The 15,683-nt window shown below is 35.2% G+C and overlaps 1 protein-coding gene across 9 annotated transcripts in view; it reads left to right on the top strand.

The window, feature by feature from the left end:
• The window catches only part of STK33 (serine/threonine kinase 33), a 148,466-nt gene that overhangs the window by 79,648 nt on the left and 53,135 nt on the right, over positions 1-15,683 (top strand). For 4 of the 9 annotated variants that reach the window (XM_069469535.1, XM_069469534.1, XM_069469531.1 and 1 more), the window contains 4 exons: positions 4,559-4,946; positions 6,050-6,163; positions 11,482-11,595; positions 13,878-13,982. In XM_069469535.1, coding sequence (XP_069325636.1) covers positions 4,722-4,946; positions 6,050-6,163; positions 11,482-11,595; positions 13,878-13,982 — 558 coding nt within the window. In that variant the 5' untranslated portion in view covers positions 4,559-4,721. Of the gene's footprint in view, positions 1-1,304; positions 1,340-2,096; positions 2,162-4,558; positions 4,947-6,049; positions 6,164-11,481; positions 11,596-13,877; positions 13,983-15,683 lie in introns of all 9 variants that reach the window. The other 5 variants (XM_069469530.1, XM_069469528.1, XM_069469532.1 and 2 more) reach the window with 3 other exon arrangements.

Below are 15,683 nucleotides of genomic sequence, written 5' to 3'. Positions count from 1 at the left end.
GGGAGGCCGAGGTGGGCGGATCGTTTGAGCTCAGGAGTTCGAGACCAGCCTGAGCAAGAGCGAGACCCCACCTCTACTAAAAATAGAAAGAAATTATATGGACAGCTAAAATATATATATAGAAAAAATTAGCCGGGTATGGTGGCGCATGCCTGTAGTCCCAGCTACTCGGGAGGCTGAGACAGGAGGATCGCTTGAGCTCAGGAGTTTGAGGTTGCTGTGAGCTAGGCTGATGCCACGGCACTCACTCTAGCCTGGGCAACAGAGTGAGACTCTGTCTCAAAAAAAAAAAAAAAAAAAAAGAAGAAGAGCTATTAATCTTTGTGTTTACATAAAGGTAGGTTTATAATACTAGATTAATTTTATGCCTCTAAAATATGAACGACATCATATTGGCCTGTTAGATAGTAGATTTATTTTAGTGACAAATCTTTCAGATAAATTCATAAATGAGAAAGAAATAAATGTGAGTAAATGTTTGTTCTATTTTGGTTTTTGTTTAAGCTAAAATAATTAGAATTCAGCCAGCCAAAAAGAAGTTAAATTTGAAATCTAATTCTTGTCAAGAAATTTTACATGCAGCCATTCAACCTATTGTTTCAGAATTGCCGTGGTAAGAAAGTAGAACATTACTTTGGCAAATGTAGTGGTTGATAGGCTGGAGAGCAAAAATGAAACTCTTGAGTAGGTAATAGGAACTCCTATGCTCTCTTAATATAGCTACCAAATACTTCTAAGGCAATTGATGAATCAGAAAACTGGAGTAAGAAAGTACTCAGAAGTCTATGACAATGTCAGTGATATTATGATAATGATTTATTGAGAAACTGATGAAAAATTTTAGGAAATGCTTTCTGAACAAAGCTAAGAAAGGAATAACTATTTTTAGATACCCCAAAATCCATCTTAATTGAAAATTTTAATATTTAAAGATTCTGTGAAATTGTTTTGAGTATATATATTTTGTTGAATATATATATTTTGTAAAACTTGAAGTATATGGTAAGCATGCTTTTAGGAGTACTATTTATAATGCAAGAACTCAGCTAGAGTTTAAATAAACCTTTACATTATGAACACTTCTTATAGTTTCTTATAACAAGTACCATAAAATCAGATATTCTTAATGCATGCACAAAATGGTGACTTACATATCTGACATGGGACTTTGCTATACCTGTAGAGAGAAAGCACTATTTTTCCTAAATAGAAAGGCTGTTATTTGCAGATCTACCCCACTGCTCTAAGTCATTGATGGTTAGAAGCTTTATATTTAACCTGAAATGCAGAACATTTTCTTCTAGGCCTGAAGTTAAATCATTTTGCAAAATGTATACAGGTATATCCTGAGTTGTCTTTGTCTTGCTACATATACTTGAAAAACAAAGTGAAGCATTTGTAAGAGAGGGGTGTGTGTGTGTCTGTGTATGTGTGTGTGTGTGTGTGAGAGAGAGAGAGAGAGAGAGAGAGAGTTTAGTGGCAACAGATGCATTTTTTTCTCCCTCTGCCTGTCTGGAAGGTACTTATTATGTGCCTGTCCATATGCTCTCTATTTTGAATTTTTTTTTTTTTTTTTTTTTTTGAGACAGAGTCTCGCTCTGTTGCCCGGGCTGGAGTGAGTGCCGTGGCGTCAGCCTAGCTCTCAGTAACTTCAAACTCCTGGGCTTAAGCGATCCTTCTGTCTCAGCCTCCCGAGTAGCTGGGACTACAGGCATGCGCCACCATGCCCAGCTAATTTTTTCTATATATATTTTCAGTTGTCCAGATAATTTCTTTCTATTTTTAGTAGAGACGAGGTCTCGCTTTTGCTCAGGCTGGTCTCGAACTCCTGACCTCGAGCGATCCACCCGCCTCGGCCTCCCAGAGTGCTAGGATTACAGGCATGAGCCACCGCACCCAGCCTCTATTTTGAATTTTAATCACAGCAGAAGAATTTTTTCCCACTACTGTTCACAAATGAGATTGGTCTGTAGATTCCCCTTTTGGGGAACACCGCCATGATCAGATTTTGATTATTCTTACTGAATAAAATTAGCTGGATGGGTTTGCATTGCTCTGGAATAGTTTTTTGGGAATCATTTGTTCACTAAAAGTAGGAAAGAACTCTGCTATAAAACTTTCTGAGTGAAGTGATAAATGTTATAAAGAAAAATAAAGCAAAGTGAGGGGACAGATGAAAGGGCCTGCTGTTTTAGATGAGGTGGTTAGGAATGGCCTCTAAAATGAGTACAATGAAATGAGGGAGCAGGCCATGTAAATGTTCCTAGGCAGAGGAAACAGAAGGGCAAAAGCCTTGAGAAGGCATTATGCTTGATATAACTGAGGAGCAGCAAGGAGGGTAAGCGGGTGTGTGTTGGGGGTAAGATATGAAATCTGAGAGGTAGTGAAGATTTATACAGGGACTCATAGGCAAAATTCAGCAAAACCTGCATTTCTTTGTCATTTCTGTTCACCTTAAATTTTGCTCCTTGATTACGTTTTTCCATTTTCTTTGATTCGACTGCTCACTTAATAGATTTTTATCCTTTCTTTTGCTGATTTTAATAAAGGTTTAAGAATATAAATTTTCTTTTAAGTACAGCTTTGCCTGCATTCTATCAGCTTAATGGCCATAAGTCATATGACTATCCCTAATCTGAAAGGGAGGCTGAGAAATGTAGGATGTTAGAAAATGAGGAATAAAATGAATGTTGTATATGTTTGACAAAAGGGCAATGATATTATCTTTATTAATATTTGTATTGTAGGAGAAAATATTTGAAAAGCATACACTGATGCCCTAAATAAAATCACAATTCTATGCATAAGGAAGACTGGGACAATAAACTAATAGAAATATTAGATAAACTACTAGAAATATCTTTCAAAAAATTCTATGAGTCTGGCAGATTTTCCTGAAGATTCCCATGCTGTATAGATCGTTACCAAGTTTGCAAAATGGAAGGGTACCACATTTATTTAATGAAACTGGGCCAGAGTCTTGTATCAAAACCTGACAAAGATTGCTTAAAAGGAAAATTGTAGACCAGTATAACTTATGAATATAGCTATGAAAACTCAAAATACAAATATGTCATTTTTTTAGTACATTAAAAGAATTACTCATCATGATCAGATAGGATTCATACTATAAATGCAAGTATGCTTTAATATTAGGAAAGCTTTTAGTACTGTACAATATCTCAAAAGATCCAATAAGAAAAAAATATGATAATCACAATAGATAAGGATTTGATAAAAGTTAGCACTCTTTTCTGATTAAAAAACCAATCTTAGGCAACTAAGACTAGAAAGACATTTCTTTAATGAAATACATCTAACTTCCTATTCTGGTCAAGTTTATTCCAGTTCTAAAGATAAAGATATTCCATATATCCCCAGACTTACCAATCAGTGACTACAAAATATACTTTTAAAGACTATCTGAACTAGTATAACGTAAAACCATAATAATGGTTTCCAATTACTTCTGGAAGTTTCTCAAGCTCCTTCCTTATACGTACTACAGAGCATATTCCTCTCTTACTCCTCAGCTTGGATCTTTCCAAGTTGCCACCATACAGCTGCCAATGACCCTACTTAGATAGAATGCTGGCATACCTATTTTAGACTAAGGGGAAAATAGCGCCCACTTATTTTTGCTGAGTATAAAAATGAGGATACTTCTAATACTGTCTTTGAACTTTTAGAATTATTTAATAGGTAGTGGTATAAAATCAAATTATCCACTCCTTTGTGACGTGTGTAATAGGAATTTTCTCTAATAATAAGTAGACTAAGGGCTGGGCGTAGCGGCTCATGCCTGTAATCCTAGCACTTTGGGAGGCCCAGATGGAAGGATTGCTTGAGGTCAGGAGTTCAAGACCAACCTAAATAAGAGCAAGACTCCGTCTCTGTAAAGAATAGAAAAATTAGCTGGGTGTGATGGCAGTGGTGAGCACCTGTACTGTCAGCTACTTGGGAGGCTGAGGCAGGAGGATTGCTTGAGCCCAGGAGTTTGAGATTTCAGTGAGCTATCATGAGGCCACTGCATTCTACCTAGGGTAACAGAGTGAGACGCTATCTCAAATTAAAAATAAATAAATAAATAGGCTAAGATTTAAAATTTGAAACCACAGTAATGTATGTTTTACACTAATATTTTTAAGCTCCCCCCCCTTTTTTTTTTTACCACAGTCTATATTAAGAAATACATTTTATACTGTGACCAAGTGTACACACACACACACACACACACAATACATATATATCTGTATAGTTAAAAGTTTCACAGAACTTACTAAAGATATATGAAAAATACTGATACTATCTATTCTCGTCTATTTTAAAAAATTGGTATCAACCTACCAAACTGATTTTATAACTCACTACTGTAGTTTGATAAGACACTGTTTCAGACCATGTGTTTTAGCAGTTTTACAGTCCAATTTTGTTGTAAAGATTAACTTTTTATGTTTATGCTGGATGCTTTTAGTGCTAGTTGCTAGTTTTTCTTTGATTTTTAGGAGGGTAGTAGGATAAGAATTTTCTAAATGGTGAATTTCTTTTCTTTCTGCAGCTCTCATGTGTGAATATAAACCTAGTGCATCATTAACCTAAGGACTTCACCAGTTGGAAGTTATAATTTCACCATCAACTGCCTTATCCTTTTTGGTCTGGTTTTCTTCCTCAAACAGTGGAAATATCTTTCTTTCAAGTTACTTTTCTTGCAGAGTTAAGCAATGGCTGGTAGTGGCTTCGATAAAAAATCCACAAAATGCCCCAACTGTTCCAGTACTTCTAAGAAAAATGAACTTTGTGTATGTTCCTATAAAACAAAGGTTTCTCCAGTTTTGGTGGTGGAAATGTCACAGACATCAAGCAATGCTAGTGCAGAAGTTTTAGCTTCACCGGAGAGAAAAAAGGAAAAAAATAGCAGCAGAGACATTACCTCTGGGAAACATTCGGTAAATATCGAAGATTCTACATCTCAGCACAAGTTGACATCCTATTCCCTAATCCCTTCCCTAGCTTCTTCCATATCCCATGAGTCTTTGTCAGCTAATTCATTGCCTTCTTAACTATTAAAGGAACATGTCTTTCTCACAGAAGAGGTGAGCAAAGTTGTTAGTAACTTGTTTTATGATATTTCCAACCACTGCCCAAATTAATTATTTCTCAGAATCCTGAAAAATTAGGGATGTTATTCCAGCTTCCTTTTCTTAAAATGGTTTATACAGAAATAGATTGGTTTTCAAGTTGAATTAAATCTGAAGTTTTATGTATTTTTTTCAACTGAAGGAGAATGAGATTTACGGTTGTGGTTAAATAAAAGGTGGCTATGACTTTATTATTTAAGACAATTTCTGGTTATCTAGATGGAATATTAACTATACTTTACAAAATCAGTTTATATTAGTTACAATTTATGGCTATCCAATTGGACTGGTCTGGATGTATTCATCTTTATAGAGAAGAGGAGTGTGTAAGATTGTAGTTGATATAGCACAACGTTGGAGACAAAGAGCAGTAACTTTAAGAAAAGTCAAGTTTCCACCCCCAAAACTGTATCTTTTTCATATTTTCACCTTCAACTATTATTTATGATTTGTATTATGGTATAGGTACTGCCATATAGGTGTCTCTGAGTGAAGTGTTACCATATTATTTTCACTCAAAGCATATTTTGTGAACGTCTGGCCAATAATTTATGTATAAACAATTTGAGATAATTGTTATATTTTGAAACAAGGGTGATTGAGAAAATTGTGACGTTACCTTCTTTGGTGATTTTAAAGAATCATCAGCTAAGTTTTGATGTATCTGCTACAATATAGACTTGCCTAGATTTAGGAGATTGGATTGAATGATTTCATAAGGTCTCCTTTAGCCTAATGAGCCGATGAAATTGTATAGGGCTTAGAATTTGGAAAAGACAGTAAACTACTTTGTACATAGTAGATATCATGGCACATATTAAAGATTTACCAGATTATCTAAGTTAGAGTTCTTTGTCAACCAAGAATATCATATCTTAAAGTTTTTTTTGTTTATTCCTCTTTGGTCCAAGCCCTCAAGAACCTCATATGTAGAGAGAAAAACATCTCAACAGCAATGGGGTCGGGCGAACTTTACAGAAGGAAAAGTTCGTCATATAAGGATGGACAATGGAGCTGCTATTGAGGTATATAGTAAGTAAACTGAAGCTATTAGGAACCTCCAATCTTCTTCTAAGTCAACGGTTAATGGCAAAAATGGTTTAAAAATAAGTCTCTAAGGAAAGGAAGTAAAGAAAAAAGGAATTTTACCATTTTCAAGTAGGTTAAAGTTTTACTAAAGAAAATACAAACTAATTATTTTCTGTTCATGGAGGACCAAATGGACTTTAATTAAAGTGGAGAGCATTTTTATTAGACAAAATGAGAGCATTTGGTTTTTAGATCTTGACTGTTGCTGAAAGCAATAGTGGTGTCTTTGTTTAGACTGCTTTAAGATGCTGAGAGACCAGATGATTTTAGATAGTTTGGCTGTTCACTTCCTTGGTGACTGGTAGTGAGGCCATAATCTCCCTCATGAACCCCTCCATCTTTTCTAGCTTATCGTTGGATGAATACCAATATTCTTCCCAGGATTCAAATTATTATGTAAAAGTATGGATTAAATATTAGAATAATTTAAAAAATTAAAATGTATTTCTTTAACATCAGATTAAAGGAACTGCAATGAGAACAACTACATTAAGAAGAAAATTGCATTAATGTTAAATAACTGTTAAAAATTGTTTTAAAAGATATTTGGGAATTTACTTGAAATGATCAGAAAAACTTCCTGAGAAATTCTGACTTGAAAAGTTTAAATCTCTCACCTTTAAATAAAGGGCCTGTGCTTAAAAAAAAAAAGAACCCACAAATTTACCAAGTTTTAGATTTAGCCACAGAGCTTTTGTAAAAGCAAAATGTATTTGTTATAAAAGTTAGGAAAATAAAGATAGAAAAGTGAAGAAAATAAAAATCATCAGCCAGATATAACCAATTTAACAATTATTAGCTTTACTTCATTGTTTTTCTATGCATGTACTAGTTTTATTCTATTTTTCGTTAGCATTTTTCCTGTTTTGAATTATGGAATATTTCAAATATATACATATTTTAAAGAACTAACCTTAACTGGTATAATTGAAGATTGAAGCTTCTCTTTCCAGAGATGAATACGTAGAAAAACAACAGCAAAAAAAAGAAATTGAAGCTTCTCTTCTCCCATAAAATGGACAGGCTCACTGTAGATATTTCGAACATTTCAGATGAGTATAAAGAAGGAAGTTACAATCATCCTCAATTCTATAGATAACTACTCTTAATATTTAGATGAACATTTTTCCAGACATCGATGTAAGCACCTCCACAATATACACATTTTCTGGTGGGATAATATCATGTACGCTTTTCACCTTCTACATTATATCATGTACTTCTTCTATGTCAATAAAAATAGATCTATATTGTCATTTTAATGGTTTCCTCCTAAACTTATTAGAAATAAGAAGTGGATTTCTCCTTATTTTCACCACTATGTGATAATATCAAAGCAGTTAGCTGAAGAAAAAGATTAGTTTATAAAAAACTAGTTGGCCATTCCTCATTTTAAAAATCTTGTTAAGATACTGTGTCCAAATTGTGGTTCTATGTATTTAGAGAGATAATGGAAGTTTAACTTTTAAAGGATACAAAAAATTGGGGAAATGGTTATGAAGAGATTATTTTGGTCTGTGGGGAAAAAAGGGTAAATGACCATTTTAACTGACATTTAACTAGCTTTATATAATACAGGCATACCTCATTTTATTGCCCTTCACTTTATTGCACTTCACAGATACTGCATTTTTTTACAAATTGGAGGTTTTGGCAACTCTGCATTGAGCAAGTCTGTTAGCACCATTTTTCCAAGAGCATGTGCTTATTTTGTGTCTCTGTGTCACATTTTGGTAATTCTTGAAGTATCTGTTGTATTGTTCTGTAATCAGTATATCTTTGATGTTACTATTGTAATTGTTTTGGGATGTCACAAATAAGCTGACAAACTTAATTAGTAAATGGTGTCTGTGTTCTGACCCATTGACTGGGTCGCTCTTTCATCTCTGTCCCTCTCCTTGGGCCTCCCTCGTCCCTGAGACATAGCAGTATTGAAATTAGGCCAATTAATAATCCTACAGTGGACTTTAAATGTTCAAGTGAATGGAAGAGTCACACATCTCTCACTTTAAATCAAAAGCTAGAAATGATTAAGCTTAATGAGGAAGGCATGTCAAAAACCAAGATAAGCCAAAGCCTAGGCATCTTGCACCAAACAGCCAAATTGCTAATGCAAGGGAAAAGTTCTTAAAGGAAATTAAAAATGCTCCAGAGAACACATGAATGATGAAAAAGCAAAATAGCCTTATTGCTGATATGGAGAAAGTTTTAATGGTCTGGCTAGAAGATTAAGCCAGCCACAACATTCCCTTAAGCCAAAACCTAATCCAGAGCAAGGCCCTAATTATATGAAGGCTGAGAGAGGTGAGAAAACTGAAAGAAAAGTTTAAGCTAGCAGAGGTTGGTTCATGAGGTTTAAGGAAAGAAGCTGTCTCCAAAACATAAAAGTGCAAGGAGAAGCTGCAAGTGCTGATGTAGAAGCTGCACCAAGCTCTCCAGAAGATCTAGATGAGATAATTGATGAAAGTGGCTACAGATTTTCAATGCAGACATTATAGCCTCCTGTGGGAGGAAGATGCCAACTAGGACTTTCATAGCTAGAGAGAATAAGACAATGCCTGGCTTCAAAGCTTCAAGGGACAGGCTGACTTAGGGGCCAAGGCCCTAAGTTGGAGCCAATGCTTATTTACCATTCCAAAAATCCTAGGGCCCTTAAGAATTATACTAAATCTACACTGTCTGGGCTCTATAGATGGAACAACAAAGCCTAGATAACAGTATATCTGTTTACGGCATGGTTTACTGAATATTTTAAGTCTACTCTTGAGACTTCTCAGAAAAAAATATTCCTTTCAGTGTATTACTGCTCATTGACAAATGCATCTGGTCACCCAAGAGCTCTTACGGAGATGTACAAGGAGAGTAATACTGTTTCCATGCCTACTAACACAACATCCATTCTACAGCCCCATGGATCATGAAGCAGTTTTGAATTTCAAGTCTTATTATTTAAGAAATACATTTCTCAGGCTGTATCTGCCATAGATAGTGATTCCTCTGATTCCTGATTCCTCTGAAACCTTTTGGAAAACATTCACCATTCTAGATGCCATTACAGACCCTTGTGATTCATGGGAGGAGGTCAAAATATCAACATTAACAGGAGTTTCAAAAAAGTTGATTCCACCCTTTATGGATGGCTTCAAGAGGTTCAAGACTTCAGTGGAGGAAGTAACTGCATATATGGAGAAATAGCAAGAGAGCTAGAATTAGAAGTGGAGTCTGAAGATGGGACTGAATTGCTGCCATCTCATAATAAAACTTGAATGGATGAGGAGTTGCTTCTTATGGAATAGCAAAGAAAGTGAATTCTTGAGATGGAATCTACTCCTGGTGTAGATGCTGTGAACATTGTTGAAATGATAACAAAGAATTTAGACTATTACATAAACATAGTTGATAAAGCAGTGGCAGAGTTTGAGAGGATTGATTCTAATTTTGAAGGAAGTTCTGCAGTGGGTAAAATGCTATCAGACAGCATCACATGCTATAGAGAAATCTTTCATGAAAGGAAGAGTCAGTTGATGCGGCAAACTTCATGGTTGCGTTAGTTTTAAAAATTGCCAACTTGCAACAAACACCACCCTAATCAGCCAGCAGCCTTCAACATGTAAACAAAACCTCCACCAACAAAAAGATTACAACTTGCTGAAGGCTCAGATGATCGTTAGCATTTTTTTTTTGCAATTGAATATTTTTAAATGAAGGTAGGTACATTGCTTTTTAAGGCACAATGCTATTGCACACTTAATAGACAATTGTATAGTGTAAACACAACTTTTATATGCACCGGGAAACCAAAAAAATTGGTGTGACTTGTTTTATTGCTTTGCTTTGTTGTGGTGGTCTAGAACTGGACCTGGAGTATCACCAAGGTATGCTTGTATATAGTTGGGAGTTGCACATAAATATAATACAAATAAAATTATATTTTGTCTTATTTTCTAATTAATCATATAAAGTTTCTGATTTTGATTCTTACTGTTAAGGGGTAATGAGGAAGAGGGAGGAGCTAGATCTTTTAAGGAATACCAAAAAAGCAGCTCCTGAAGGAGTTTCTAGACCATCTTGGAAGAAAAAAAGTGAGCCAAAATGTTCGTAAGCAAGAGAGTAATAATAGTGTTTTAGGACCAATGCGTACAAGCTGAAGGGGATAAAAATAAAGGAACAGTGAACGGGAAGCAGGGAAGCCCTTCATGAAGGATGTGAATAATTACTTGGGCCTTGAATCTTCTCTTAGAAAAGTAAGAAAGGAATATAAGCATTAGAAGACATGAAGACAAGCGCCTAATTTACCTGTTGCATGATGAATGTGAAAGTGGTCACAGAGAGAGAGAGAAAGACATCTCTAGGGAAGGCTTTAGCTGGCTGACCCAACGTGAGGTGTCACCTAGTGGCATTAGCTCAGCTGTTCTCCCATGTGCTGGTCCCTATGCATGATAGATCCAGAAACTCTTGTTAATGCTCTGGAGCTGATTTGGATCTGGGAGTTTGACTTCCCGCAACCACATTTACAAGAAATGAAAGTATAAATGAGTTACCTGTTTGTTATTTTACAGTGTGAACCAGAATGCTGGTGTTGGCAAAACTACTGCATTCTCTCTTTGTAAGCAGAAGTTAGATGATAAACGGGAGGATTGTTGGTCCAGATAGTGGTATTAGTGGCTGTGTTTATTTTCTTCTCAGTGTTGATTTATATTAAATTTTCTAAATATATTTCACATATTGCTTTTCTAAAGCAGAAGGAATAAAATAACAAAAGAGTTTTTTAATAGAAACAATAAAGATAAAGAAAAAGTAATGTTAAATAAGGAAACAAATGCTCAATGGTTAGTATGTGTTGATTTTGTAGTATAGCCCTCACAGCTGTAGAAATTTTGGGGGTGAATATATTTTATATAGACATACATACACACATATTTGTGTTGCTATTCCATTTCACTCTTTTCTCATGAAGATATTTCATCAATATTACAATTTGGAAGAGATTCATTTTTATACTTTTGAGCTTTTCCACATTTTACCATTGGGATTTTTATGGTTTTCCTCTAAAGGACATTTAATAAAATTTTTCAAAACTTATTTTTAGTTCATTGAGATGTGTTTATGAAGCAAATATGTAGTGTCTCCTGTTTGACTTTACCCTGGAGCAGAATCTCTCTTCCCTTGGGTGAATATCTGTCACTATTTTATGTTCATTTTTAATACCTGATAAATGGCAGAGAGAGTCAAAGAACTCTAATTTTTTCTCCAGGAAATCTATACCTTTGGAAGAATATTGGGACGAGGGAGCTTTGGAATGGTCTTTGAAGCTACAGACAAGGAAACAGAAACTAAGTGGGCAATCAAAAAAGTGAACAAAGAAAAGGTAAGGCTTCTTAGCATCATACTGAGGGACGGTGCCAGTGCAGGCGGGTGTGGGCAGTACAGCCTTCACACTAACACAGCTGCCCCTGATCCTGAGTGCCAGGGCCTGGGCTGATGCCCTGGAGAAGTGTGGGCATTTCTCTAGCCTCCTGGGAAGGGACTAGTTCTTGAACTCCAGTAAGCAAGTGCTGTCTGGAAAAAACACATGAAAGGGTTAACATAACCATTATAACCAAATGTAGGTACATTTTACCAGAGTGAGCGGAAGGTAAAGGCCAGTTCTTAGTATGTGCAGGCTTAGGGCCATGGGCTCGAAGTCTTAGCCAGAAGTAAGTCCCGTTACTCTCTCCTGATACTGTTCTGATATACTTTTCTCCGATCCTTTCTTTTCATTTCCTTGCTGTTAGCTAACTCTGTTTATTCATCCTACCTCCTCTTTCAGCTTGAACCACTTTTTCCACTGTCTGCCACTATACTGTTTACTTATATCCATTGTATTCCTCTTCCTCTTGGGGTAGAGAATGACTAGGCTTCTCTTTAAGGTAGAGTCTAAAACCTCAAACTTTACACCTGATCATTTCATCAACTTTTTTCATTTCTGTGCCTGGGAAAAAACAAAACAATAACATTGTGGTATCTTCCCCTTGGATTTGTGATGATAAATGTTACATTTATGAAATGAAATAGTAGGTTTTTATGTATTCTTTAAATCAAACTGTAGCAAATTACATACCATTTCTCCCTAAAGTTTAATGAGGTATCATATTAATAGTAATCTTAATAAAGGGATTAAGACCCTTTCTAGAATTCTTTAGAACTCTAGGTAGCGTCCCAAGTGCTACCTAGGATGTTATTTCCTTTGCTCCTTTGGTGTTAGGTAGGGTTCGGGGTTTGGTTTTAGGGTTAGATAAACAGGATACCTGCTTGCAACTTTAGGAATGAATAATCTTTCAAGCACATATTGTTGAGAGTTTATAGGACACTAAGATAGTAAAATAAAATTATATGGTCAATATATGAATTGAACTATGTATTATTACACTCCATACAGATTAAGCCATTTGGGGAAGGGGGAGAAACAGAATTGAAATGGATATTAGGAGAAATTGTGGAGAACTATTAGGAGAAATTTCCACATCTAGTCTAGATAAGAATTCACTCCTTACAGTCACCATTTCTCTTGACTCTCTTAAAGGTTAACCTTTAAATGTGACTTTCATCCTATATGGAAGGGGCATAGAGGGTGGGCAGCTCACTCCTGAGATGCTAAAGTTTAAAGAGCAAAGGCAATTGGAAGCTGGAATGACCCGAGGTAAAATATGAACTAGGTACAGTTTGCCTATGATCAATCCCTTTCCATTCTTTTAAGAACCATTATATACTTGCTCAAACTGGGTGGGGGTATGTGTGGAGAAATAGGACCTTTGTTATCCCTTTCAGGGATGTTTTTTAATGCAGAAATAAGACCCATAAATTAGGACAATGCTTATCCTCAAATAGTGGCAATTTCAATATCAAAAGGGGTAATGACTAGGGGGTGGTGGTAATGGTAAGGGTGGAGAAAGCCCTTCTAGAGTTTCTTAGATGACATTGTAGACAATCAATTACCTACACCTGGAATGAAGTCCTTGTGCTCCCTAGAGTGTTACCGACTTTACCCTTTGCTATCTGTATGGTAAATGTTAGATGTTAGGAGATAAAGTTGGGGTTAGGTTGGCTGAAGGCAAGATCTTTCTCTCTTCCTGTCTCTCTCTCTCTCTCTGTCCCGCAGTTAACCAGGGGGACCAGGAAGTGACATGATGTAGAGCTGAGTGTAGAATATCATTGCCTATTTCATATATATATATATATATATATATATATCAAGACAACAAAACAAAAGGAAAACATTTTGTTTTATCTTCTCCAATTGATGTCTCTGGAAGCAGATTTTGTTTTTATTATGCTAGTATCAAAGGATCAACATAATTTTAAAGGAAATATAAAAAAGCACATTAAAAATTGGAATAATTTTATGAGAGGACAGATACCATGTTGTAGCTAAGTTATAGAAACAGTCCAAGAAACAGATGTGGCTCGAGGCCAAATTGTATATAACTTAAGATGGACAAAGGAGAGAGGGGCATAATTAATTTATTCTGATCATGGGAATAAATAGCATGATATCATTTGAAACAGAAACTTCTAAAAAAATGTAGGAAAAAATAAAAACTAACTAAATTATATTTGAGGAATGCAAGAGTGACTTTCATATGTGAAATCTGTGTTTCTTTATTGATTAAGGCGGGAAGCTCTGCTGTGAAGTTACTTGAACGGGAGGTGAACATCCTAAAAAGTGTAAAACATGAACACATCATACACCTAGAACAAATATTTGAGACACCAAAGGTAAAGCTCTCTTACATGCTGCATTTTAAAAGTTGTTATTACAAAATGAATATTATTCTATTCTGAAGTAATCCCGTTGGGCCAGTTGCTCACGTCCTTGGCATGAGTCTGTCATTGGAGATTGATGAGAACATTCTGGAGAAATTTTATTATTGTTTGTGTAATTAGGTGTCTGATGATTAGATTGCTGTCTTCAGGAGTATGTTCTTGGTGGCATGTTGAAAACAAATGTTTAAAGTTAAAGCAACTTCATACATAGCCAAATAGTGATTAGAGCTCTCTTAGAGGTGGCTTTGCTTTTGCTCTAGTCCTTAGTTTCTCCAGTAGAGTCTACTGGAATATTGTCATAATTTGGCAAGGTTAGCTTCATAATCAAATTGGCATGGATATATTTGGCATGACAGTGTATAGAAGATATTTTATTATCTCTGTCTTACCCATGTGTTTTGTCTTCTTCTTCTCTTAGATGTTATTATTCTTCTTTTTAAATGTCTATAATTTTCATTTAGAGTTGTTCAGAAGCCTGGGTTATTTGACATTATGTCTCCAGATTGTTTAGTACTATGGGCTTGAGTGTTTCTCTTTTTGGAAACAGAATAGTGTAGTGGTTGGGCATGTGGACTCTGGGGTCAGATTGCCTATGCATTTGAATCCTGATTCCACCACTGATTAGTTATGAGACCATAGAAAAGTTACTTAACTTCTTTATACCTCAGTTTCCTCATCTATAAAATGGGTTTAGTAATAGTGTCAACCTCATTTGGTTGTTGAAGGGTTAAATGAAACAATGAATATAAAGCATTTGCCTCATTAAATGTTAGCTACTATTCTTCGTTTCCTTTGCCAGTTTCTAAGGTAGTAATAGTCAATTTGGCGTACGCATTACGTTTGATTCATGAGAAGTGCTTGGTAACAAAGACCAGTTATCATTCATTTATCCATTAGCAATATATGGTAATGATGCCAAAAGTCTTCTCTACCCTTTTCATTGTTAGAGATTGTGATTTCCTTTAACCCCAAATCTTCTTGAATCGTTTTGTTCTTTATCATCAATTTTAAGCAATTTGATTATGATGTGCCTTGGTATAGTTTTTTCCACGTTTCTTGTGCTTGGGATTCATGGTTCTGTGAGTTTCTGGTTTTCATCAAATTTAGGAAACTTATGGGCACTCTTTGCTCAATTTTTTTTTTGCCTTCCCCTGTCCGCCTTTGGGAACTCCAAGTTAGATTGCTTAATATTGTCTGCAGTTTACTGATGCTGTATTTGTTTTTTCAATCTTTGTTTTTCTCTCCTTGTTTCATTTTGTATAGTTTCTATTGCTATGTCTTGGGATTCCATAATCTCTTTTTCTGTAGCTTTGTATATGTTGCTAATCTCTTCTGGTAGAAATTTGATTTGGCTTAAAAACATACATACATATATATATATATATATATATATATATATATGTATATATTCCATGTGTCTACTTAACATGCTCTTCTTGAATATAGTTATAATAACTATTTTAATGTCCTTTTCTACTAATTTTATCATGTGTGTCATCTCCAGGTCAGGTGTGATTGATTTTTTTTCTTCATTATGAGTTATATTTTTCTTCTTTGTATGCCTGTTTATTTTTGATTGGATATCAGACATTGTGATTTTACCTTGTTGCATGGTAGATGTTTTTATATTCTTATAACTGTTCTTGAGCTTTA

This window comes from Eulemur rufifrons, chromosome 6, assembly GCF_041146395.1.
Source record: "Eulemur rufifrons isolate Redbay chromosome 6, OSU_ERuf_1, whole genome shotgun sequence".
Classification (NCBI taxonomy): Eukaryota; Metazoa; Chordata; class Mammalia; order Primates; family Lemuridae; genus Eulemur; species Eulemur rufifrons.
This window is presented reverse-complemented; position numbering and strand designations above follow the sequence as displayed.